The 24,387-nt window shown below is 59.5% G+C and overlaps 3 protein-coding genes across 4 annotated transcripts in view; 2 read left to right on the top strand and 1 right to left on the bottom strand.

The window, feature by feature from the left end:
- LOC128073143 (collagen alpha-2(I) chain-like) overlaps window positions 1–778 on the top strand; it is a 43,678-nt gene extending 42,900 nt beyond the window's left edge. Inside the window, exons 67-68 of the mRNA XM_052667615.1 lie at window positions 143–325; window positions 482–778. Of these exons, the coding sequence (XP_052523575.1) occupies window positions 143–325; window positions 482–631 (333 nt within the window). The 3' untranslated portion in view covers window positions 632–778. The remainder of the gene's footprint in view (window positions 1–142; window positions 326–481) is intronic.
- Window positions 779–1,216: 438 nt separating this feature from the next.
- SLC31A2 (solute carrier family 31 member 2) lies at window positions 1,217–4,476 on the top strand. Its single transcript, XM_052667680.1, has 4 exons — window positions 1,217–1,289; window positions 3,145–3,211; window positions 3,377–3,584; window positions 3,795–4,476. Exons 1-4 carry the CDS (start codon window positions 1,284–1,286, stop codon window positions 3,991–3,993), a joined length of 480 nt encoding a protein of 159 aa, XP_052523640.1. The 5' UTR covers window positions 1,217–1,283; the 3' UTR covers window positions 3,994–4,476.
- On the bottom strand, window positions 4,449–23,100 carry NIBAN2 (niban apoptosis regulator 2). 2 transcript variants are annotated; one of them, XM_052667645.1, is made up of 14 exons: window positions 22,977–23,100; window positions 14,423–14,553; window positions 12,138–12,266; window positions 11,741–11,846; window positions 11,327–11,494; window positions 9,228–9,343; window positions 9,047–9,151; window positions 8,255–8,417; window positions 7,818–8,005; window positions 7,481–7,636; window positions 7,238–7,354; window positions 6,742–6,849; window positions 6,538–6,649; window positions 4,449–6,260 (listed from the first exon to the last, which is right to left on the bottom strand). In XM_052667645.1, exons 1-14 carry the CDS (start codon window positions 23,029–23,031, stop codon window positions 5,221–5,223), a joined length of 2,694 nt encoding a protein of 897 aa, XP_052523605.1. In that variant the 5' UTR covers window positions 23,032–23,100; the 3' UTR covers window positions 4,449–5,220. The 2 variants fall into 2 exon arrangements, with proteins under 2 accessions (XP_052523605.1, XP_052523604.1); XM_052667644.1 differs by lacking the exon at window positions 22,977–23,100 and having other exon boundaries at window positions 14,423–14,665.
- Between the last annotated feature and the right edge of the window lie 1,287 nt (window positions 23,101–24,387).

Below are 24,387 nucleotides of genomic sequence, written 5' to 3' on the forward strand. Positions count from 1 at the left end.
GTTACAGAGCCCTTCCCAGGGTCCCCCCTTCCCTAATGGCTGCATTTTGCAGAACACAATCCCAACCCTTGCTTCCATAGGGTTGCATCCCATCCTGGCTTTGGGGACCCTACACCCCATGTCTCTCTGGTTGTCCCTGCAGCTGGAGTACACAGGGGCCAACGCAGTGCAGCTGCGCTTCCTGCGCCTGCACAGCCATAGGGCTGCCCAGAAGATCTCCTATTCCTGCCGCCCCGCTCCCCACCACCGTCAGCCCCAGAAGGAAATCCGCTTCCTGGCTGACACCCGGGAGCAGAGCTACGTGGCCACGCTGCAGGGCTGCCTGGTGAGCGGGGCTGGGACGTGGCAGCATCCTCAGCACTGCAAACCCAGGGCTCAGGATTGAGCTGGGTCAGAGCATCCCCATGGATCCGGGTGGGATGGAGCAGGGATAGGGGGTGAGCCCAGCCGGGGGTCTCAGCTCTGCTCATGGTCCTTTCAGCCTGACAACGACTCCTCCATCACTGACACCATCTTCCACTTCGTCACGGAGGAGCTGGCCCTGCTGCCCCTACGGGACCTGGCTGTGTTCCACAATGGTGATGCCTTGCACCAGTTTGGGTTCACCATTGGCCCTGTGTGCTTCAGCTGAGCGCTGGGAGTCAGGCAGGGTTGGCCCCAGGGTGGGATGCTGTGTTTGTAGCTGCCTTATGCCATGGACTACACTTCCTCCTGAAGTAGAAAAACATTGTTTACAAAGTCATTTCTCTATAAATTATATATATATATATGTAATATACATATGAGAAGGTGTTGATTTAATGAGTGGAGGGGAAGGGGGTCTTGTGATCGTAGGAGAGGAGAAACAAAGAGCAGAAACGCTGCTGGATGGGGAAAGGGGATTATCCACTGTTTGCTGTTTTCCTTACTTCGAGCAGCAAGGGGAGCCTTAATAACTGCAGAGCCACATCTGGCCACAGGATAAACACACCAAGAACTAAAAAAGCAATACTTCACACACACCCCTATTTCCTTCCCCAGCACTGGGAGGTGTGCTCACAACTGGGGAAAACGAGGCAGGGGCAGCTCCAGCGCCTGCCTTTGTGGGGGGTTCCTCCTCGTGGTCGGTCGGGCTTGGGTGCAAACGGGGACGTGTTCACGGCACGGCACGGCACGAGGCGGTCCCGCAGCCGCACTACAACTCCCGACGTACCCCGCACCACGCGTCACTCGGCAGCGCCGTGCTGAGCCGAGCCGAGCCGGGACGGGACGGGACGAGACGGGCTGCGCTCCGCATCGGCGCCATGGAGGTGAGGCTGCTGCCGGGGCAATGCATCGTGCCGAGCTGTGCCGTGCCGTGCTATGCCGTGCTATGCCGTGCTATGCCGTGCTATGCCGTGCTATGCCGTGCTATGCCGTGCTACGCCGTGCTATGCCGTGCCGTCCCACCCCTCGCAGCATCCGCACTCCCTCAGCTCTCCGCTCCCCCTTCTCCGTTCAGCTCTGTCCGCCCACCCCGTCGGGCGGTGCTACGCATCCCTTCCTTTGGGGCCGGACCCCTCAGCACGGCCGCATCCCGCTCCTTCCCGACCTCCCCAAGCCCTTTCCACCCTCATCTCCTCCCGGACGTTTCTCCCTGCAGCGCTGCACGTCTTCCCGTACGGCTTTGCCCCGCTTCCCCTTTCAGCCCCGTGCTTTGTGTTTATGACTACAACGGGGTTGCCAAACCCGCTCGCCCCAAACTCGCCGTCCCCACCCCGTGCCCACGCAGCGCTCACAGCAGAAACTCACAGCCGGGGCTGCCATCGCTGCATGGGTGTGCCATCACCCTGTGCTCAGATGTGTTTGTGGCTGCCAGCCCGAGGAGCGTCCTATCAGCTCCATAAACACACTTGGGTACTCAGCGGCACAGAGAAGCAGCTCGCAGGCAGCAGCATGGAGACCTTCTGCACATCGCTTCTGTTCCTGTGCCCCCAACATAGCGTTGCCTCCTCTCTGCCCAGCCTGGCAGTTGAGGTGTGCAAAGGAGAAGTAGTTTCATTTGATGGCTAATTATCATAAATCTGTTGCCAAAGGAAGCTTAAAAGCATAAGGCAATTACACGTCCTAATGTGCTTTGGTAATGAGCGGACGGAGCGTGTAATTAGAGCCTGGCTGCAGCACAGGTGCCTCTGCTTATGGGATGGGATTCCTGGCCAAAGCTGGCCCCAAAATGTGACTGTGGATGGGCCAGGTTGTGGCTGAGCAGAGGGGGACATCTGGGGATGGTTGGGGACAGTTGGGTACTGTGAGCTCCTGCATGGAGGAGGAAAACCTGGAGCATGTGGCTGTGGCGAAGAAAGAAGAATCAGCAGCGGTGACCTCAGCTCGGAGGTGGTTTCATTGGGGAAGAGCCGTGGGCTAGAAGCTCCTTCTCCTATTTTGACGTGATAAAGCTCTCTGGATCCTCTGCTCCACTGCGAAATGGCCCCAAATGGGATTTAGTCACAGGTTGAAAGCAAACCCTGCAGGGATGTTCTGAGCTGGAGGTGCTGACATTGGGTGGCTGTGCTACCCCCTTCCACCCATCTCCAGAACACAAACCCCCACCACGGGGTGCAGAGGCTGCAGATTTGGGGCAGTGCTCGTAGAAAGGAGCAGCTGGTTTCCATCTGGACGGAGAACATCTGGCATCTGTGGGTGCATCTGGAGCAGCCTGCCAAGGCAAGGCAAGGCAAGGCAAGAGAAGCCCGTGGGAGGTAGAGGAGCGCAGCAGGATCCCAGGTGCTGCTGTCACGCCACTTTTGCTGCAGGCTCCAGACAGCACCCAGCAGCTGGTGCCTGCCTGCCATCAACTCCCATCTCTGGAGTCCTGGCTGTGCATGCAGGGCGGTGGGGCATGGCTGGGTGTCTGCGACAGGAATAGGTCAGGGCTTCCCCTAGCAGCACTGCATGCCAAGCCTGCATTGCATGCCTGTGATTTGCAGCTGCAGTTCCCCTTCCTGTTTTTGGAACTGAACTGAACTTGCAGCATTTGGCCAAACCCCAAGTGTGGGATTTCTCACTGGTGTCACTCAGCCACGTGGGGTGGCTGTCCCAGTGCTCCCTGGGTGCTCTGCCAGCACGGCTTTGCCTTCAAATGCACAGGAGGGGATGGTCCTGAATGCTTTCTTGTCTCCTTTGCAGATGACCTTCTTCTTCTCAGATAGGCTGGTGCTGCTCTTTGACTTCTGGAGCGTGCACAGCCCCACAGGTAGGCTGTGCCCCCCAAATGAACAAACACCTCCATCCCTGCAAATAGTTGGAGACCATTTCCATTCTCCCTGCTGAAAACAATTTGCTCAGCTGAGTGCAAGCTATTCTTTTTTGGGAAAAGAGCACTGCTGCTGGTGACGTTGTTGGGGTTATCTTTGTGCAGGTCTGGTGCTGTCCGTGCTGGTGATCCTGCTGCTCTCTGTGCTGTATGAAGTGGTGAAGATGGGCAAAGCCAGAGTGCTACAGAGGGCACTGCTGGCTGTGCCCCCCAGCCTCAACCAGGACACATTGCTGGGCCCCAACGAGGGGGATGGTGGTGGTGGGGACAGTGAGGACAGCTGTGTCCAGGAGCATGAGGCCGCGCAGGGCAGGTATGGGGCTGGGGGTGCTGGGAGGGCGGGGAGATGGGAATGGAAAGAAGGACCACCTTCACCCTCTCTGTGATCCCTTCCCCATTCATTCAAGGCCAGGTTTGTGTTTGCCCCGCTACTGCAGCTGCAAAGCAGTGCCCAAATCCTGATCACCCACAGCAATGACACCTGTGCTGTTCCCGTGCTGATGGCCTCTCTCTCTCCCCATAGGTGGTTCCGGTACCATGTGGGTCAGACATTGCTCCACGTGGTTCAGGTGGTGGTGGGCTACACGCTGATGCTGGCTGTCATGTCCTACAATGCGTGGATCTTCCTTGGGGTGGTTGCAGGCTCTGCCATCGGCTACTTTGTGGTGTACCCACTGCTCTGGGTGAGCAACGGGGCTGTCACCTCTCATCCCATCCAGTAGCACTGTCACTTCTGCTGGCTCTATCCTTGTCCCTGTGCCGTGCAGGACACAGAGCCCCATGGATGCAGTGCTGGGATGCACAGTGCTGGCAGGACGGGGCTGGCTCTGGGACTGTCCCCTGCTCTGCCACTGCTGCGGCCATCCTTGTGCTCTCAGGGAGCTTTATAGCTGTGGGATGGGGGTGATGGCTGCTGGGGGGCACTGGGATGCTCCAGGTGTGTGCTGGGCAGGACTCAGCCCTGCTCATGCCCCCTCACTCTGTGCCTTGTGGGTGCAGGGCTCTGCCTCGTGCACCTCTTTTTTAGCACTTTAGGGTTAGAGTCAGGGCGTGCTGCTGCTGGGATGCCCATGGCAATGAAACCATCGCATCGCTCAGCTCTTGGCTGCTGCGTGCTGCAGAGCAACGGGAGCCCCGGCTCGCAGCAGGGTTTAGGAGTAAGGATGCTCTCCTCTGGTTTTAAATAAAGCTTTTTTTCTCTTTTATTAATTATTATAAGCATATATATATTTTAAAACATTTGTATAACATTCTTAATAAAATATCTTGGAAGAGACAGGTCTGAAGTTCCCAAAGCAAGGCACTTCGGGGGGGCCTCCCCCAGTGGTTTGGGCTGGGCACCCCCTGCAGCAGCAGAAACAGCGGCACCAAACCTACAGCGGGGTCGAGGTGAGCTGTGGAGGGGCTGCAGGTGTGCACACATACATACGTGCAGACACCCCAGCCCCAACCATCTCTCCAGTGCTTTTAGTGCATCCCTACCCAGAGCCTGTGTCAGACCCTCAGACCTATGCTGAAGCCCCAGGGCTGTGCCCCATCACTGCTGGTGTGATGGCAGGGGGTGCTGCCAGCAAGGTGGGGTGCATCCCCCAGGACCAAACGCCACGCAGTGCTGCGCACCCCCAACCCTCATCACAGACATGTTTTCCACCTCCTCTCAACGGTAGCAGAGGATGCCCAGGAGCACCCCAGGGCTGTGGGTATGGGGATGGCAATGGGAGCATTCTGCAGCCCCAGGTGGGTAAAGCATCTCTCCAGTAGAAAAGAAGGAAATAAGGCAGAAGAAGGACAGAGCAGAGTGCAGTGGTGCCCTGTGCCGAGCCAGGGCACCCCCAGCCTCACCTAGCAGGACCACGCGGGGCTCCTCCCAGTTAGGTGTTCCCCATCCCCTCCCTGGTCCCAGTCCCCATCTCTGGTGTTACCAGGGCCAGTCTGCAGCAGGAATGGGGCTAGAACTCAGTCTGCATCCCCTCAATGTTCTCCGTTGTGCCCGCAGGCTCTGGGGGGCTGCATGCCACCGGGAGGGCCACCTCCTCACCCGTCTCCTTGTCACTGCGCTGGCAGGCGGTCCCAGCAGGCGGCAGTGGGACCTCGGCTCTGGGTGCAGGGGATGCTGGTGTGGCATGATGCACCTCATCTCCTGGTGGGGTTTCAGCTCTGGGTGCAGGTGATGCTGGCACACCACGGTGCACCTTATCGCTGGGTGGGACATCAGCTCCGGGTGCAGGCGATGCAGATGTGGCACGAGGCACCTTATCTCCAGATGGGATCTCAGCTCCAGATGTGACCTCAGCTCCAGACACAGCTGATGCAGGCGCATCATGGTGCAGCCCATCCTGTGACAGGACCTCAGCTCCAGTTGTGGGTGATGCAGGCATGGCATGCTGCACCTCATCCCTTGCCGTGCTCTCAGCTTCAGGTGCAGGTGGTGCTGCTGGAGTACGGGGCACCCCATCCTCTGACGAAACCTTGGCTCCAGATGTGGGTGCTGCCGGTGCGGCACGCCGCACTCCATCCCCATCACCGGCCGGACCCTTCGTGGGGACATCACCTGGTGCAGCCCCCTCTGCCACCACCACCTCCTTGGTGGCACCGCTGTCCCGCGTGCTGTGGGTACCGTTCGTCAGCCGCTCCTCTGTGAGCACCTCGGTGCTTTCCTTGGCCAGAGCCTCCCGGATCTCCGCCACCCCATCTGGGGACCCCGGTGGCACCCTGGGCTCTGGCGGCTCCGGCGAGCTGGGGGACATCAGCATCTCGGCACCCATCTCATAGGGCAGGGCCCCCTCGTCGTCCTGGATCACCGACACCACCTGCTTGGCCCTGCGCCGCTTGTCAGCAGCCGGCTCAGCCTCAGGCTGCCCGCCGTGCTCCTCGCCCCAGTCGATGGGGGTGCCCTCGCCCAGCAGGTGCAGGTTGGGATCGCTGTTGTGCATCACCATGCTGTCACGGTACAGGTTGTGCTTCCGCTGCACGGCTGCCTCCTTCACGGCTGGTGGCACAGAGAGAGATATCACATAGGGTGGCACCGGCACCTTGCATCTGACGTGGGGTCACCCTTCCTCATATAGCACCCTGCACGGGGTCATCCATGGACCTCAGCTCCTTGCATGGGCTCATCCCTTCCTTCTACAAGCCCCAGCATTCTGTGGATCTTCCTACTGTGGATTCCAGCACTCAGTTGGACCCCCTAGATGCTTCCTATGCTGCTAAGCCCTTGCATACATGAGGGGCTTCCCCATCCAGCTGGAGATCCCAAAGCCCCTTACCTTGCATGATGTCCTTCATCACAGACTGCAGCACGACCTCTTCATATGTGTTCTCCACCAGGATGAAGCTGGCAAAGTCCTCGAAGATGAGCTCCTGGAACTTGGCTAGCTCCTGCCAGAGGGGAGGGATTCAGAGTGGGATGCAGGAGCTCCCCATCCCCAGGGATGCTGAACCTCCACAGAGAGACCCTCCCATGAGCTTACCCCCTTGCAGGTGGGTGCCAGCTTCTTCAGCAGGAAGGGGATGGTGATCTGCAGCAGGGCCTCCCTGAAGAACTTCTTCCGCACCGTGCTGCTGTCGTAATCATATTTCTGTGGGGCAGGTGAGAGTGGCCATGGGTTGGCGCCCATGAGGGCTGCATGGTGGCACAGGCACAGCCCGTACATATGGGTTCCCAATCCATTTGCATGGGGCTGAATGGGTTCCCTTGTCCCTCGCATCCTCAGTAACCACTTTCTGCAGAAGGGTTTGGGCCATTCCAAACCCTGAGTGGCTTTCCCGTGGACCCACGCATGCCTTCACATGGGGCTGGGTCCTCCACCTCCTCCCCCACTCACTTGCCCCAGATCTCAGCAAAAGGCATGAAAATCTCAATAGCAAGAAGCACTTGCCAAAAAACTTCTGGCATACACTATGAAGGTCCTTGCTGTCCTCCTCACCCCAGAAGCCCCATGGCGTAGGAACAGCCCCAGCCCTTACCTTAAGCACCCTCTCGAGGATGCGCTGGATGGACTTGCAGAGCTCATCCTTGCCCTGAAGCTTCCCCAGCTCCTGGTGGAGCAGCGTCTCAAAGGTGTACAAGGCATCATCCATTTGCTTTGACAAAAGCCAAGAGGTCAGTGGCAGTGGGGGACCAAAGGGGCTGGGCTGGACCTGTCCCCACACTCCAGCAACTCTGCCTTGGAGAGATAGGGGGATGAAGGTAGGGAATGCCTATCCTACCTGTCGCATGTGGATCTGGGCCCTCTGCTTGAACACAGACGTGCTGGAGACGTCGAAGCGCTGCTGGAGGCCCTCCAGCTTCAGCTGCTCCATCTTCTCGTAGCACGACTGCATCTTCACCGGGTGGAAGGCCAGGTGGGACAGCTTCTCCATGTACTGGGGACAGAGCTGAGCTCAGCAGGGCTGGGACGTGCCACCCCACAGCCCACACCTCTACAAGGGCTCCGTCCTCAGGTGTCTTCCCAGCTTGTAGTTCCCCAGTTCTGTCCCTACCAGGTATGGCAATGGGATTGGCCACATCACCTCCAGCCTCCACCCTGCCCGGCTCAGAGCTCACCTCCGCCAGCTTCTCCAGGCCGCCCTCATTCACGATGTTCATGTTCATGTCTGTCACCTCCTTGAAGAAGACTTCACGCACCTCGGCGAAGCCCTGGCTCGTCGGGGTCATCAGGGCCTCCAGGATGGAGGAGATGTAGGGCTGGACGTGGTTACGGACACAGATCTCCGCTTTGGGGAGGACGAAGGCTGGGCGGAGAGCAGCGTGGAGCATGGCAAGGCTGCTCTGCCCTTCCAGCTCCGCCTAACCCCAGCCTGGGAGAGAGGATGCTCTGTTCCTCAAATCCCTCCAGAAGTCTTTCAGACCCATGGGGCAACAGAAGGGGTTCTCGAAGGTGGCCCTCAGCCTGCATTAAACCCATTCCTGTCCCACTGCCTTGCTTTGGGCTCACTGCCCAACTTGTCCCCCATCTGTGCCCTCTCCCCACGGGGCTCTACCTCGGATCTTGCTGGCCAGGTGCTCCTTGGAGGTGATGATTTGGTCCATGTCAGTCCGGATGCTGCTCTCCATCTGGGGCCGCTCCAGCTCACACTTGGCCACCATGGCATCATATTGTGCCTTAGTCTGCTCATAGACCATCCTATAGACAGCATCCGAGATCTGGGGAGGGAGAAGAGGGTGGCAGGAGGTCCCTGATGGTCACAAGCCTGTAGGATGTCCACAAACTTAGGAAATGGGCAGAACCCATGAGCTCCATTAGACTGCTGGAGCCCACACTGCAGCCTGATGCTGTGATTTTGGGACCAGCAGGAGGCAGAGCAGTCTCTCCCCTCCCTCCCTCCTCCCAGTATTGCAGTATAACTCTGGGCTGTGCTGTGGAGACCGCAGCCACTGGAAAAAAAAAAAAAAGGAAAAAAAAAGCAAGATTTGAGCATTTTTAGGCTGCACATTATGAGCTTGGTGGCAACTATGAAGGCTGCAACAGGCGGTTCTGAAGAGTGCTCTGTCTTTCTGGCAAGGGCTGGGGCTGGATTTAGCCTGCGCTACCCTAAAAATGGCTCACTAAATATAGCTGGATGGGCTGTGCTCGTGGGCCGGGCTTCCTCCACTTGGCTTCCCCCATTCTCAGAAGCAGAGCACTGGGCAGTGCTGGCTGCAGCGGGGACAACAAAGTCCTGGACAGATTGAAGCCACGGGGCAACCCAGCCCATGAGATGGGACATGCCCCGAAATGGGAGCAGCCCGAGCAGGGGGGTCAGCACTGATGTCCCCACTTCCACCACCCTCACCTGGATCCAGGTCCGCTGGCGCTCCTGGGTTTTGCCCTTCAGCCGCGGGCCGATGGCATTCCGCAGCTCCGGCAGCAGCTCCTCCATCACCAGGTTGCTCAGGATCTGCAAAAGGAGGAGGTGATGGGGGGCTGTGCCCCACCTTACCTCGGCCCCACACAGCCCCTGGGCCAGCCCTCACCTGGGTCTGGTTGCCGCACAGCATGTCCCAGGTGCCGTACTGCTCCTTGGACTGGCGGTACATGCGGACGGCGTCAGTGAAGGCTGGGGCCTCAACTTTGGAGTCCTCCGAGATCCCTGGTGGGGAATGGATGAGTGAGCATTGGGATGGGAGGGTGGGTAGTGGTACAACCCCAGGCTGCATGTCACAGGGGCTCCCCGTGTCCGCAGGGCCACTGCACAGTGCCTGGGGGTAGGGGGGACCCTGTCCCTGATGCTGTCCCATACACAGGAAGGGTTGGGGAGCTCCCATAGGCAGACCCCCCTAAATGGGACACAGGGCAGGAGAGCATCCAGGAGGAAAAGGGGAGGGCAGAAGAGCAGTCAAGAGAAAACAGCCCGGCAGAACCCAGGGCCTCAGTGAGCACTAAATGGTGAGCCCAGCAGTTTGGTGAGCCTCGGTGGCACAAGAGGACTGGGGGCTGAGTGTGCCCCAGTGCTGCATGGGAACCTGTGTGTGTTCAGCAAGCCCTGAAGCACAGCAGGAGCAGGGCACAGCAAGACGGGGGCTCAGTAAGCACCAGTGATGCATGGGGAACTGCTGACTCAGCAATCCCAGGTGCCACAGTCAGAGGAGTCACTGGTGTGCCCCAATAGTCTCTGAGGGCTCAGCAAGTCCCAGTGGGGCACAATGGCCCTGCACAGCCCCAGTGGCACAGCTGGAGCAGGGGCTGAGCAGGACTGGGCAAGCTCTGCAAGCCCCACCGGTGCATGGAGTGAGTCCTAAGGACTCTGCAAGCCCCCACGGTGCAGGGGGCTCTGGGCTGCCTGGGAGGGGCTGGAGGAAGAGGGGCCCTGAGGACACAGCACAGCTTGGGAGGAAGAGGAAAGTGGGGATGAGTCACGAGGAGGCACAGCGTGCTCCAGCCGGTTCTGCTACCCCCGGGATGTCAGCACTGTGATTCACCACAGCACGGGACCACGGCACAAGGGGGGTATGGATGTTACCCTCAGCCCCTCCCCTGGGGTCTGGCTGCTGCTGCACAGCTCTCTTGGCAATGTTCCCCTGGTGACGGTGCCATATATTGAGGTGTCAGGCACCGGGGAATGATGTTGTCCCCAATGCAGCATGGGCAGAGGTCCCACAGGTGCATAGGGCAGGGGGTGACCCAGCTGGACACGCTGTGTGAAGGGTCCCACAGCTCATCCCCAGTCCTTAGGGAACAGCTGGTGTTTCAAAACCAGGGACTTGTAAAAGGAGGTGAAAATTCCCACACTATTTACAGCTGGAGGCAGACAAGGGGCCTCCAATTTGGAAAGAAAAAAAAAAAAGTTGCTCAACAGCAACAAAAGATCTTTCATTGGATTTGAAACAGTATCTGAAACACAGCAAGAACAGCAGCGGGCAGAAATCTGGAGCTGGGAAGGGAAGGAACGTCTCATAAAGAAAAACAGCCTGCACAAATGGAGAAATCCACCCGAGCAGATCTGTTCCTGGGGCTGTGCCCATCTCTGCGCCACTGCAGAGGAGGAGAGGACCCAGCGCACAGCACAGATTATTGCCCAACTCCATTGCTCTGCCCCCTAAAAATGGGGCTGCGGGCAGCACCCAGGAGGGAAAGGCACAGAGCAGAGCAAGCAGCACTGCTCTTTGCTTTGCAGCAGGCTGCAGGGCCAGCACCTCCTCCCTGGGATGCTGTCTCGCCCCAGGAGTGCCTGGGTATGCTTAGCAGGAAAATCATGTTCTCCTGACACGGTATCGGGGCTGTGGGAGGCTGGTCCTGTCCACACACAGCCCAAGCCCCAAAGAGGGTGGGAGGAGGAGGGAGAGAGAGCAGGATGGCGGCCGCCTGCAGTTTGGATGACTTTAATTACTGAATATTTTCTGCCTTGGGGTGGTAAATAGTCATTAGGGCTCCCCACGCTGGCGTCCAGCTGGCTGCAGGCAGGCACTGCCATCACGCTGCTCAGGGCCATGGGATGGAGACCCCCGTGCCCACCCTCACTGCTGGTCTATTCCCACCTCTTCGTCCCCATATCTTCCCCTGTAGGTCAACAGAGAGCTCTGTGGGGCTCCCAGAACTCCACAATGCTCTCCCCACCGAGGTGCCCCCCGCTCACCATTGTTGCAGTGCCGCACGCAGTCCTGGAACACCGCTCCCCACTTCTCCTGCTCTTTGCCAGTCATCAGGCAGAAGTAATAGTGCCGGGCGTAGGGGTGCCAGAGGATGAGGGGGAAATCCGTGGGGCACTTCAGGATGGGGGTGTTCCCCGATTTGGGGGTGATGCCTGCGGGAGGAAGGATGTGCTGAAGGGCAGAGGAACAGGGACAAGGGATGCAGGGGTGGGTCTGTGTGCTGGTCCCCATCTGCATCCCAGGGCCTACAAGGAGCAGAGCATCCCGATGGAGGCTCCACCTGGGGGAATACGGGGTTGTAACCCCACACCACAAAACCACCCCTTCCCATTAGCTTGGGATGCTGGGCAGCATGGGGATGAGGGGGGACCCCCAGAATCCCACCCCACCCCACTCACCAGGTAGGCTGGTGTTCACCAGCTCCAGGTACTGCTCCACTGAGGTGAGCACCTTGTAACCAGCACTGTTGATCAGCACACGGGGCGGCAGCTCTCTCTCATAAGCCTGAGCAGAAAGAGCTGGTCAGGGCAGGGTGGTGATGTGGGACAGAGGTATGGCATGGGAAGAGTCCACGGCAGGTGGGTGAAAGGGTCTTTTCCTCCTCTAACAGGATGGATGGGAAAAGGAAGCTCAAAGGGCAGCCTGGAAATACCAAGGGCCACCAGGAAACATCATAGACGGTCACAGGGCGTCCATCCTCGCAGGGAAGTCAGCCCCAAGGAGGATGGGGGTAAGAGGGAGGACATGGGCAGGATCATCCACAGGTGACAGCCCCATGCAAGGAGCCATCCTCACCAGTTTGTTCTCATACAGCACCAGCCCATAGTTGTGTGGGACCACGCAGAAGCGGTTCCTCCACTTCTTGTTCTCTTCGATGTACTGGAAGAGGTTGCCCGAGTAGATGACGTGGTCCTCCAGCGGGACCTGCAGGGAGGAGGTGTGCTGTGACATGGGAAGGGGCAACGGGGAGCACCCACCCACTGTCCCTCAAATGCAGGTGCCTAAATAGTGCCTCTGGGTGATGTTCTGCGGGGGTCCCACCTGCACAGCCCTAACAGAGCTCCAGGGGCTCTCACTCAGCAGTCACCATAGAGGTGGCCATCCTCTGTAGCCCAACTCCGGATGGTGCTGGAATGCCCCAGGCTGCCTGGATGGAGTAGGATGAGGCCATCCCACGTCTCGAGGCCGAGCAGCCTCTGCAGCCCCCACATGCTGTGCTGACACCAGCCAAGAATGCAACCCAGGAATTTTTATGACCCCAGGAATATAAACAAGAGCTGAGAGCACTCCTGACAGTGTGAGCAGCCGGCGACTGGCTCTCCATCCTCCGCCCACCATGGTGGCCACTGCAGGCACCGCACTGTGCACCCAGCACGACCCTGATGATGGACATTTCTCCCCTCGTTGCCTTCCCCAAACACTGAACTCCTTCCCCAAGCAGCACCCGCTTTGGTTTTGAGGAGGACTGGGAGCATGCTGGCTCAGCAAGCAGACTGACAGCCCTGCAGCACAGCCCCACCATCCATCCAAAGCATTTCCCAAAAGGAATAAAGGGACACCTAGATGGGGAGAAGCAGCGGGGTATTGAGCTGGGGGTGACAGCCCTAAGAGAGAGAGATGGGGACAGCAAAAGTCCAGCAAAGCCAAGGTGAGACCAGTTCCCATCAGCATCGCTCAGGGGCAGCCCAAACAACAGGGCTCAGCCCATTGCAAGGACCTGACTTGCACCCCAGAGCCCTGAGCCTGCCTCACCCAGCAAACATCTGGGACATGCAGGAATGTGGCAAATTGCAAGGAGGGGCAGGGAGGCGGCTGGCAAGCGTGGAGGAGGATGCTCAGGGATGGACTCCTGGGGTGGATGAGAGCTTTGCAGCAGCCCTGCTCTGCCCCAGGGGCTGTCCCTGCATTGCTCCCACGTGCAGGTGTGCCTGCACCAGGTGCCGTTCCCATAGCTTGTCACCAAACCAGATGCCAACATGCACGCCTCTCTGCAGAGGCAGAGGGGACTTGTTGCAGGAAGAACATCCTACCTGATCCTGCTTGGTCCTATTTGGTTCTGTTTAGTTGTACTTTGGTCCTGTTTGGTCCTATTAGGTCCTTCTTGGTCCTACTTGGTCCTGTTCGGTCCTACTTGGTCAGACTTGGTCCTGTTTAGTCCTATTTGGTCCTGTTTGGTCCTATTTGGTCCTACTTTGTGGCCCAGTGCTGCACCGTGCCCCTGACCTCATACTGTTGCCACTTCTCAGACATTCCTGGGCTTGCTTCAGGAGGCACCACCCGGTGAAGGCATCAGCCAAGCAATGATGACCCGATTATTTCCTCCCTGCGGACACTGGGCTCCCTGTTCCTGCTCAGGAACTCGTCCCTCCACACCTTTATTTTGTTTGACACACCCGGGCAGGCAGGGACATTGCAACACAGGACACACCGGGAGAGTCACTGCTCCAGTCCTCATGTGAGCTGCCCCTCTGCCACTGAATTGGACCCAGTGATCCCTGCGAGTCCCTTCCTCCTGCTCGAGGTATTCTGCGGTTCTGTGACTTTGCAAACGCCCATGGCTGTGTGCCCATCCTGCACACCCTGCCCTCCTGCGCCCAGTGCTCCGTCCCAAGGCTGCAATGACGCCCAGCTTCCTAAGAGGGGCTTTGGGAATGTTTTCTGGCTATTTCATGTCACTTAAAGTAGGGTGATGGAAGCATTTCAGGCTGAGAGCTGCTCAGGAACGATTCCATCTCCTTTCCAGTGCTAGAGCATGGCTTGTACCCAGCAGCACAGCAAAGGCAGTCCAGAACAACCCAGCCATGGCCTACAGCTGCAGCCTCACCCACAGATTTATAGGGTATGAGCAGTTCCCAAGAGCTCCATACCAGGAAGGAGTGCCTGCAGCCAGACCCACATCCACGCCGAGCTGCTGGGTGTGCTCACTGCACTGAGCAGAGCAGAAAGCCTTCAGGGGACCCCCATGGGCTGCAGACCTCCTCCATCACCTTCTCCTTGGGACTCCTCTCCCAGCCCCATGGTGCCTCCATTCCTACGGGGCAGCCCAGTGCAGAGGGAGGAAAACGAATCTGAGCTCTTACCTTGCGGTGCAGCAGCTGTGCCTGCGGCCCCCCATTGCCTTCAATCTCATAGCGGACGCTGTTGAAGAGTGCTACCCCATACTGTTCCCTGTAGCAGCGGGAGAACTCCCCCAGCACCTTCCCAGTCTTCTCTGCAAAAGGGAGAGCAGAGTTAGGATGCACCCCACGCTCCCTGCAGTCCCAACCTACAGCACTGGGTGCATTCTGGAGACGTGTCCCCAGTTCCATATTGCTGTGGGGCCTCCAGCACCTCTGTCCCCAGTGGGGAGCAGCCTCACAGGCTGAGCTCTGGCATCCCACAGCACAGATTTGGCCACATTTGCATTTTCACACCTGGCCAACACTTCCACGCTGCCCTCGTGCCCAGAGGAGCAGGGTTCAGCATGGGACCATCTCCGAGCCCGCTGCCCTCTGCCCTCCCCATCCAGCCCAGGCTTAGCAAAGTCTTACTACCATTATTATTATTATTTTTTGGCCTTTCACGTTAGTGCTGTGGATTCCTCTCCCAGGCAGGAAATTCCTGACATTAAGGCCATTCCGGCACCACGGCGCTTCCTGTGCATTGTGCAGCCCTGCACCCGTCCCCACTGCAGACCCACAGGAAGGGCTGCGCCTTCACCGCCTCTCCAAGAGGCTGCAGATGGGGGCAGCTCCCCCAGCCCCATGCTCAGGACCCGCAAAGCCCCATAAGGAATGTCACGTGGAAGGGCTGGAGACGCTCAGGGCCAAGCGTGCAGCAAGAGGAAAGACAACCCGAACGGTGCCCCCCACCCCACAAAGTGTAGACACCCACCGTGATGCTTCGAAAGCTCCTGCACCCCCTAAAGCCTGCCTGCCACCACACCCCCCAGTCTGCCTGACTTCAGCACGATGGAATCTGGAGGTGCCGGAGGGACTCCCACGGCCTGAGTCACCAGGCGCTGGCACAGCACCCAAAAGCCAGCCCTGTGCCACCCGCACCGCTTGGCACCAGCGTGGCACGGCGCTGCACGAGCACCCTGCACCATGAGCACCCCATGGGTGCCCGGCCCCATGCAGCACCCTGCCCTACGTGCACCCTGCCAGAGCCCATCTGAGCCTCCTCCGCAACAAAGCCCGTTGCAAAGCATCAAACATTTTGGGGAGGGATTATTGCCAGCATAAGGATGGCTTTCCCAAAGTTCCCCTGAACGCACGGGGCCTCCAGATTGAATTCTGCTCAACTTTGCCCTGGATGTGTCACGGGGGAAGAGCTGAGGCTGCCAGCAACGAGCTGCTTCGTCTCCCCGGCGCTACGGAAGGACGCACCAAGGATGCACCGTGCATCACCTCCGACAGCAAGGAGCCGGCTTGGGCAAGGAGAGAAAACCCTCACCCAACTTTTGGCCTTTGCACCAGCCCGGTGTGCAGCCATACTGTGCCCATGCTCATGAGGCAGTTCTGCAGTGCATGGCTGCAGAACGGCATTATTTTGGCTGCAGCTCCGGGCGGCAACGTTGACAGCTGAGATTTAGAGGGACGTTTTGAGGTTTCATTTCCTTTCAGTTCATGGGAAAAAAAGCGTCCCTGCTCCCCCGGCTGTCCAGACGGCTTAGTCACTCATTCTTCTCCGATTAACAGCGGGGCCAATTAAGAGGTCTTAAGCAAATGGGAAAGCAAAAGTCAATTACTTGCAGATAGTGAAACAAAAGGCTCTCAGTGAAGCCGCCAACAGAGCTGCATCATCCCCAGATGGGGTGCACTGGGGGGGCCCAGAGGGTGCTGGAGTCTATGGCACGCAGCCCCTGCCCCAACGGGGGTCCTCTAGGCCTTCAGCAGAGGGTCCAGCACTGCTTTGCCCCTGGGTCTCCTCCTAAGGGCTGAGCTCAAGGGGATGTGTTGGCAGGCGTGAAAGCACTCAGTGATGCACAGCTGCGAGACAGAAGGTGCCATGAGGCCAGGCATGATGCTGGGTGCCCCATGGCAGCGCACGCATGGAGCTCAGCTCTGCCCTTTCTGCTCTCTGCCAGGGCTCGTTTCGGTGAAACCAGCCCTGCCAACCACTTGGACTGGTCATAATGGGACTGGTGCCAGCCTGGGGCAGGGGCACAACGTTTGGGGCAGCCCCACAATGCTGGCACTCCTGGGAGTGTGTGCAGCTCCTGCCTTGCTCACATGGGGTTCACAGTTCGGCCACAGTGCAGTGTGCACTGCATCCCAGAGCTCAACGCATGGACCGACCCCAAGAGAGCTGCCTGCTGCCATCACCAGCACAACTCCACCATACCCTCCCTTCCAGAGCTTCACATTTGCCCTCTGAGTTTTGTTTCTTTCCGTGCAGCAACACCTGCAGCACGCAGCGCCCTGTGCAGCACTGTAGGCACTCTCCCCAAGCAAAAGGGATGGAAGGGGAAGGGCTGAGTGCTGTGCCAGCCCCGTGCTCCAGGCACCAGTGCGTGGCCAGAGCCCGTGTGCCTCATTCCCTTGGAAATCATGTGAAAATGAGAGTGACACCATAAATAGCCGTGGCTGCAGAGTCAGCGGGGCCGGCAGTGGGGAGGTCAGATCTGACTGCAGCAACAGCAGGATGGCAGCAGGGACAGGGTGAGGACAGGGCCACCAGGCTGGTCCTTGCCCCACAGCCAGCTGATCACAGCTTCCCCCTGCCAGGTGTGGGGCATGCAGTGGGGTTGCTCCAGGTTTACTCAGCTCCCATTCCTGGGAGCAATGGGGAGGGAGCAGTGTGCTGTGTCTGAGCCTCAGACATCTGCAGGGTCCCCCAGCAGTCCCAAATGCACGCAGCCATTACCCCCACACATAAGGGCTGACACATCCGAGCAGGAACGCTGCCCCAACCTCTCCCTCAGCCCACATCCCGTTTCGTAAGCCCGTAGCCCTGCACCCCGTGCCAGATGCATCCTCCAAGGATCACGTCCTGCCCCCCTCCCAGTCCCACTACTGAACCACATCGGGGGTTGCCCTGGAAATCCCAACCCCTCCCCTTCCACCCTCCCCTTCCCCCCGGCTTTGCTTTGCACAAGGAAGAAAGCGGAGCAGGGGGCACCCAAGCAAAGCCTCATTGAAGGGCAGGAATTTTCCTCCCGGCGCAGGGTAAAAAAAGAAATAATAATTAAAAAATAAAGGATAAAAAGGCTCATTGAGTCAGCCCCGAGCTGGCGGAGCCCGCAGTGTCTGAGTCAGCAGCGGGCTGAGGAAAGCCCCAGCACTGTGCCACCGCCTGCGTGTCCCTGCACTGTCCCCATGGTGGTCAATGACCAGTAAGTGGGGAGGGGGATGCATCCCCACCCATCCAGTGTGCTCCTCTGGGAGGAGAAGAATGGGTGGAAGCTGCTTTCCTCCTGGGCTCCCTTGCTGGGCATCTGTTCCCTGGAGCCCCCACTGTGTCCCCACTGCACCCCCACGCTTCCCTGCCTGCATGTCACTGCTCTGCAGCCTCCAAGGGACAGCAGGCACTCCTGCTCAGGTCCCCTAGCCCTGTGCCAGCAGTCCTCCATCACTGCCTGGTCCAAGCCTACCTGACATGCTTGCATGCCCCAAATCCCAGTGCTGTGCGGGCATCCTAATTAAGGGTGCACAGCATGATAGGGATGGGGGGCATAAACAGAGATGGGGTGCCCAGCAAAGCACAGATGGGGTGCACGGTGTGTTGGATCTTAACCCAGCAGCACCCTGTGAGCCCTGAACAACTGCTGCTGCTGCTGAGCTTGGCGGTAGGCTGAGGACAGCCTGTGGACATTGAGTCCCACTGCCATGGGGCACTGCACTGCTCTGATGGAGCTGGGCATGGGGCAGCATGGGCTGGTGGCTAAAATGAGCTCTGAAGAGATGAGCCAGGTGTGCCAGCAGCAGCACAAGGGCACCTCGCTGCCCTGCTGCAATAATCCAGCACTGGGATTCAGGCTAATCCTCAACCTGCAAATCAGAGCTTTGGGAATTCCAATCTCAATCTCCATCCAGAAAACACAAACTGGAGCTCATACGCCTGACACAGCCCCAGCCCAGCACCCCCTGCCCAGCTCCACGCCTGTGCCCACATCCCTGGGGCACCCAGCCAGCCTGAACTCCCCCCAGTCGCCCCTCTCTGCCCCACAGCATTATCAGGATTTAGATTAAGTTTATCCGGAGCTGCAGGGGAACAAACAGAGGGCGGAGGCAGCTGGCAGGGCCTGCCCCAGCTCTTTGTTCCTTCTATCAATGGGCTGCACCCAGCAGCACTAGTCTGATAACCCTGGGAAGATGGCATCATCAGCCCTCAAACCGTCCAGGGAGTTTGGGGTTAAATCATACCTTCAAGGAAGGAAAAACAAAAAAAAAAGAAAGAAAGAAAGAAAAAGAAGAAAGAGAGGACAAAAATGAAAGAGAGACCAATCAACCCAGGTGGTGGAAGTGGGACAGAAGTGCTATTGTGTCCCCAGGAGTGACCTCAGCCCCATGACCTCAGCCTGGACTCACTGCTCTGAAGAGTGAGAGGGACGGGGCAGGGAAACCAAGCAGAAACCAGCAGGGCTCAGCAGGGAGCTGGTTTGGGCTCTGCCAACAGATGAGAGTCAGAGATCACCCAACAGCCACCCCAACGGGTTACAATGCATGGGGACACTGGATGGCATCTCTGTCCCCACGGTGTCTCCATGGGGAGGTGCCCCCTCCCAGTGCTGCTCCCAGCGGGTGGTTTCCCAGCAGCGCTCTCAGCCCAAAGCAAATAAACCTGTGCATTGCAGAGAGGGAGGAGCTCACGAAATCCACGGGGGAGAAAGCAAAACAGCAAGCAAAGCACGGCCCTGTGGCCTGGGAACTGCCGGGGTGGGTGGCTGCCTGCCTCCTGCTGCTGCACCAGGGACTGCGTGCGCTGGAGCCGCATGGAAGGAATGTGCATCTGAATATCAAACAGCATTCGGGGCCTCTGCAGGGCTGGGGAAGCATCACTGAGTCCAACCCCAGCTCTGCACAGCACAGCCAAACCCCAACCCTCCAGCGGAGAGCGATTGTCCCATTGCTCCCTGAGCTCCAGCAGCTCCAGTCTGCGCCCACTGCCCTCGGCTGAGTCACAGCTGTGCCACCCTGCGGTCACCCACGCGGTGTCTGGTGGCACTTGGGAGCCGTGTGTCAGCTCCGTGGGGCTGAGTGGGGTCCTGGGCTCTGCAGGGCTCCTGCGCCTCTCGTGCAGACAGCAGGAAGAGGATGCTTCCAGGGGTTACACGAGCAGGTGGCCCCTCTTGCCCACCCTCCCTCCCTCCCAGCCCCAAGGAGAAGAGCTAGAGCTGGCACGCTCCCAGTGCCAGCGGGAAACCCAATCCAGCACCGGGGGAGGAGACCAAACAAAGACTTTTATGTACGTCAAAGGAAAAGGGAAAAAAAAAGAGGTATTTGAACAAAACAGCCCTAAGCTTGTTCTTGGCTCTGCCCCTGCTGCTGGAGGGTTTCCTGTTCCCTGATGGGGACACCCCACGCTGGGGCTGGAGCACCCACATAGCTGAGCACCCATGGGAGATCCCAGCTACGGGGCACAGGGATGGGCACCACGCTCTGCCACCGTGCACTGAGTGCTGCCGCCCTCTCCCTTTACAAAGGGGGAAAAGGTGGAGCTTTGCTCCTTCCTCCTGCTCCGTCCTTGAGGAGCTCTGCAGGAAATACACTCTGGCTTTTCCTCCCGTTGGCTTTTCCCATGGGGCAGCACAGGGACATCCAGGTGTGGGGTGAGCTGGGCAGTGAGGTTCCCCCCACACCGGGATCCTACAGCTGGGGACCGGCCAGGTCCTGGGATGCTATAGGGAATGGGACTGGGAGGGGATCCTTTTGCAGAGCTATGGCTGGGACCTCTGCAGCCATGTGGGGACAGGAGGAAGGCAGAGGCTTGGAAAGTGCTTCGCTTGCCTGGGCAATGCAATAGGAGCCAGGGGTGGCTGATTGCAGTGCTCAGAGGCTGATCTGAACACCCAAGGGGAGCTCCGAGCTGTGATCTGGGCTCAGCTCCTCCTGTTTCGGGGCAACATGGCTCCCAGCACCGGCCTGCATGGGAGGGGACCCACTGGGCTCCCCTGTGCCCTGACACGTTGGCTCCAAGCACATCCCATGCTCCAACACGAGGGCTGCAGGTAAGCCCCAGCGTGCCAGAACCAGCCGATCCCCACTGGTGCACAGCCCTGGCATGCAAGGGAGTTATTTATTGAGTGATGAAAGGAGACACGCACTTTGGGATGAGAAACCTCCCGACCTCCCTGGATCTATGGGGAGCTCAGCACCCAACCTGCAGAGCTGATGCATCCTGGAGCTGTGATTGCTGCTGGCTGCTCAGCCCCAGCACCCTGGCATAGTGCTGGCTGGAGATGTTCCTTAGCCATTGGAAAGGACCAAGGGTGGTGCTCAAGCAACCCAACGCTGGGGAACCCAACGCTGCTCCCTGCCAGCCCTCAGAGCTGATGAGGCATCAAGGTCCTCTTGCAGCCCATCAGATCTCCACGCAGGAGACCCTGTGACATCCCTTCCTGTTGGCATGCTGCTCCCCTCACCCTCATGTCCCCAGTGCCACAGTGCCTGTGCTGGGCACACTGGAACAAAGAGAGTGGATTGATGCCTGCTGCAGCCTGTGAGCAGGGTGGGTGCATGTCCCCAACCAGAGAGTGGAGGAAGAGGAGGAGGAAGGCAGCCAGAGGATGCTGACAAACAAGTGTGGGTGATTCAGGCTGGGATGACGGGGAGCAATAGGAAGTCCTTCCCATCACCACAGCCCCCCATCGTTGTGGTCCCAGAGAAAAAGACTGAAGCTGCCAAAAACTCATCCCACTGCAACCACAGCCCTGCTGCCACTGCTGCTCCCTGCACAGCTGCACCCGAAGCAGAAGGACCCCCAGAGCCCTCCCGTGCTCCCAGCAGCAGGGATGGATCTGGTCCCAGCTCTCACAACCCTCCCCACTGCTTGCTGCACGCCTACCCTGTACATCCCCAGTGCAACAGGGCTGCAGGAGCACAGCAAAGCAGTGGGGTTCCCAGAGCCTCCGTTCCTGCAGCAGGGCTCACACCCCACTGCCCCCTCCCAGCTCTGGGTGCCGGCACAGCAAGCAGCAAACAAGCCGTGCCAGCAGGAAAGCCCTGCGTTTCCCCCGCCAATTGCTTTGCATGCCTGACAGCAAGTCGTGCCTTGCCTGCCTGCCTGCCTGCCTGCCTGCCCGCCGCCCCTCCCAGCCCGCAGCCCTTCCACCCAGGGCCCAGCCCAGCCCAAAGGTTCACGGTGCAGACAGCAGGCAGGCTGCAACCCTTCCAGGGAGGTCTCACTGCAGGTGTCTGCCCACCCCCAAACCTCAGAGCCATAGTGCACAGACCCACAGCGAGTCACCCGCAGCCCCCAGACCCCCAAGCACGGGCTGAATCCCACAGCGCAACACCCCAGTGCTGCTACTTGCCTGGCAGACACCCCATGTCTGGCCCTGCAGAGAGGTTCCCAGTGGGATCCCCTGGCTGTGCTCTTTGGAATTGAGAGAGGGGACACGGTTTGGTGCCATGGGACATGCTTTGGGGTACGGCGCACCGGGAAGCCCTAATCCCACGGTCCCAAAGCCGTGCAATGCACACGCAGCTCGTTGCAGGCTCAGCTTCAAAGCTCGCAAACCTGCTGGCGTCCTGCTGCTCCACATACCACGTAAGCATTCCTGCGAGCCGGCCGCAGGGCCTGGCAGGCGGGGTGGGCTCTGCTCCCCACTTCGGGGCCATCACACAGTGAAATGTAGGCACAGAAAGGGAGAGCCGCATCCCTGCTGCCGCCTGGCACTGCATGGGGGGACCCTGCAGTCACACTGCTGCGTGGGGTGCAGCACGTGGGGTGCTCTGTGGGGGGAGAGGTTTGGGAGCAAAGGGGCCGGAGGTTGAGCCGTGGTGATGGAAGTGAGCCCTTGCTGGATCACGGCAGGGGCAGTGCTGGGGGATGGGAAGGTGACCCTGTTTTGGGGGGTCACACACAGCCCTGCAGGCAGCCCCACACAAAACCATGCTTGTCGGGGCTCCGGCATCGTCCATCAGCCACTGCACAGCTGTAGGGTCTCTCAATGACCCCATTGTCACCCTCCTCCTCCCGGCCTCCCCAAAGCCCCTGAGAAACCCCCTGACCACAACAGGGAGCAGAAAGTTCCTCTGGAGGCCTCCCCACAGCGCCGGTAGGAAGCAGAAAAGTTTCTTTCGGGATCCCAACCATCAGCAAAACCCCTTTTACAACCGCGCTGCCAGCATCTCGTCCTCCCCACCGAGCGGGGGCCAACACAAACACCGCGCACAACTGCGCCTTTCAGCCGGGAGGAGGGAGAGCCCCCAACCCGCACACCCACCCCAAAGGGCCGGGGAGAGGCAGAACGCAGGGGTAGCTCGGATGGGAGGAGGGGGGGGGGGTGTAGGGAGGCAGGGTAAAACAGTAGATAAATAAATCAGAGGAAGAATAAATGATACGAGATGAGCAGCAGTGAAAAGTTTGAAAGTCGGAGAAAAGTTTTGGGGAGGGGGTGAGGAGGGCTAAAGGTGGCAACACGCGGGGTCCCCCCACCTCTCCCTCCCCTACCCCCTGCCTTTCCCTCCTCGAGTTTCGGGCTCTCACCTGCGATGTGCTGCCGGCGGCTCTCGTCCAGGTGAGAGGAGAGCACATCGCCCATGGCGCCGGGCCGGGGGGGGTGGGGTGGGGTGGGGGGGTTCAGCGGGGAAAAGCGCGGTGCTCAGGAGGAGCGCAGCCCCATGGTGCGGTCCCGCTTCTGACGGCCGCGGCGCTGCGGAGCCGCCCCCGAACACTCCCTCTGCTCCGCTCTGCTCTGCTCCGCTCCGCGCCCGGCCGCGCCCGCTGCCCCCAACATCCCCCCCCCCCCCCCCAACACTCCGCCTTCGTGTGCGATGGGATGGGATGGGCTGGAGGAGGGTTAAGGAAGGTTGAGAAGGGAGGATCGGGGAGGGAGAAGGGGGGGGGAGGGGGGGTGTGCACCACTTCGGTTTTAATCCCCAAACAGCACCTCCGTGCCCCCCACCTTCCCCCTCCCCCCCCCCCGGCCGCTCCTCCCTCCCCTCCCCAGCGCTGCCGGCTCTGGGCCAACTCCTGCGGCTCCTGGCGCCAGGCAAACCAGCTCTGTTGGCAGCGGCCTCCGCTCTGACATTGCTTCAGAGGGCGATTGCAACACGCGCTCTACCTGCGCGCCCACACCCAGCTCGGCGTGGAAGTGCTCTCGGTGCAAAGTGTTGGGGGGGGGGGGTTGGTGTGTGCAGAGCTTGGGGAGAGCCTCCATGCCTCCGTGCAGAGCACGCACGGCTCCAAAACGCTTTGCAGCCGCGGGTGCGAGACCAGGAAGGTGCCAGCAGCACCCAGACCTGGGGAAACATCAAACTGGGGCGTCTGGGATGGGTTACGCTCCACCAGCCAAGCAAAACGCCACCGCACACCTCAATGGAGCTGGGCAGTGCCGTGCCCCAGGCCCAGGCTGCTGTACACCGCAAAGGGAACCAAGCAGTGGGAGGAAGCGGTGCGGAGCTCCTCCTTCCAACGCCGCTGCGCTGCCTCTCGTTCCCGGAGCAGGAGGCGGAAGAAGCCGTGCGGGATCCCCGCTGCAGGAGGCGGCCGTGGGAAGGTTTGCGTGGACCTCACGGCTGTGGGTGCAGCCAGCGGGCAGCCGTGCCGTGGGGAGGAAGAAGAGGAAGGCAAGGCGTAGCGCTCCGGCTGTTCCCTGCCTGTTTAACCACGAGGAGCGGGAGGAGAGGAGGTGGCTGTGCACCGTGCATCCTGTTTACCCGGCTCGAAATAGCAGCTCTGGGCCGACCACGGGCTGTGCAGGACGGGAGGATGCTCATGGCCATGGCACCAGCATAGTCCCAAAAAGCTGCTTGCGTTGGCAGCCGGGAGAACAGAGCCTTGCCTCTTTCCCTTTGAAACACCCCGTAAGGGCGCTTTACCCTCACCAACGTGCTTGTTTTCAGCTGGTTTCATTGGCCATAATGTTGAAATCTCATGAGAAACACAGCGAGCAATA

The sequence above is a fragment of the Tympanuchus pallidicinctus genome, unplaced genomic scaffold (genome assembly GCF_026119805.1).
Source record: "Tympanuchus pallidicinctus isolate F22 unplaced genomic scaffold, pur_lepc_1.0 scaffold8, whole genome shotgun sequence".
NCBI classification, from domain to species: Eukaryota; Metazoa; Chordata; class Aves; order Galliformes; family Phasianidae; genus Tympanuchus; species Tympanuchus pallidicinctus.

Coding starts and splice junctions, on each gene's coding strand:
- SLC31A2 (XM_052667680.1), top strand. Junction 3,212..3,376: donor GAGCGTGCACAGCCCCACAG/GTAGGCTGTGCC, acceptor ATCTTTGTGCAG/GTCTGGTGCTGTCCGTGCTG. Junction 3,585..3,794: donor CATGAGGCCGCGCAGGGCAG/GTATGGGGCTGG, acceptor CTCTCCCCATAG/GTGGTTCCGGTACCATGTGG.
- NIBAN2 (XM_052667644.1), bottom strand. CDS start 14,650: ATGGAACTGGGGACACGTCTCCAGAATGCACCCAGTGCTGTAGGTTGG. Junction 7,637..7,817: donor GCCTGGAGAAGCTGGCGGAG/GTGAGCTCTGAG, acceptor CTCTGTCCCCAG/TACATGGAGAAGCTGTCCCA. Junction 6,650..6,741: donor TGGCACCCACCTGCAAGGGG/GTAAGCTCATGG, acceptor CCCCTCTGGCAG/GAGCTAGCCAAGTTCCAGGA.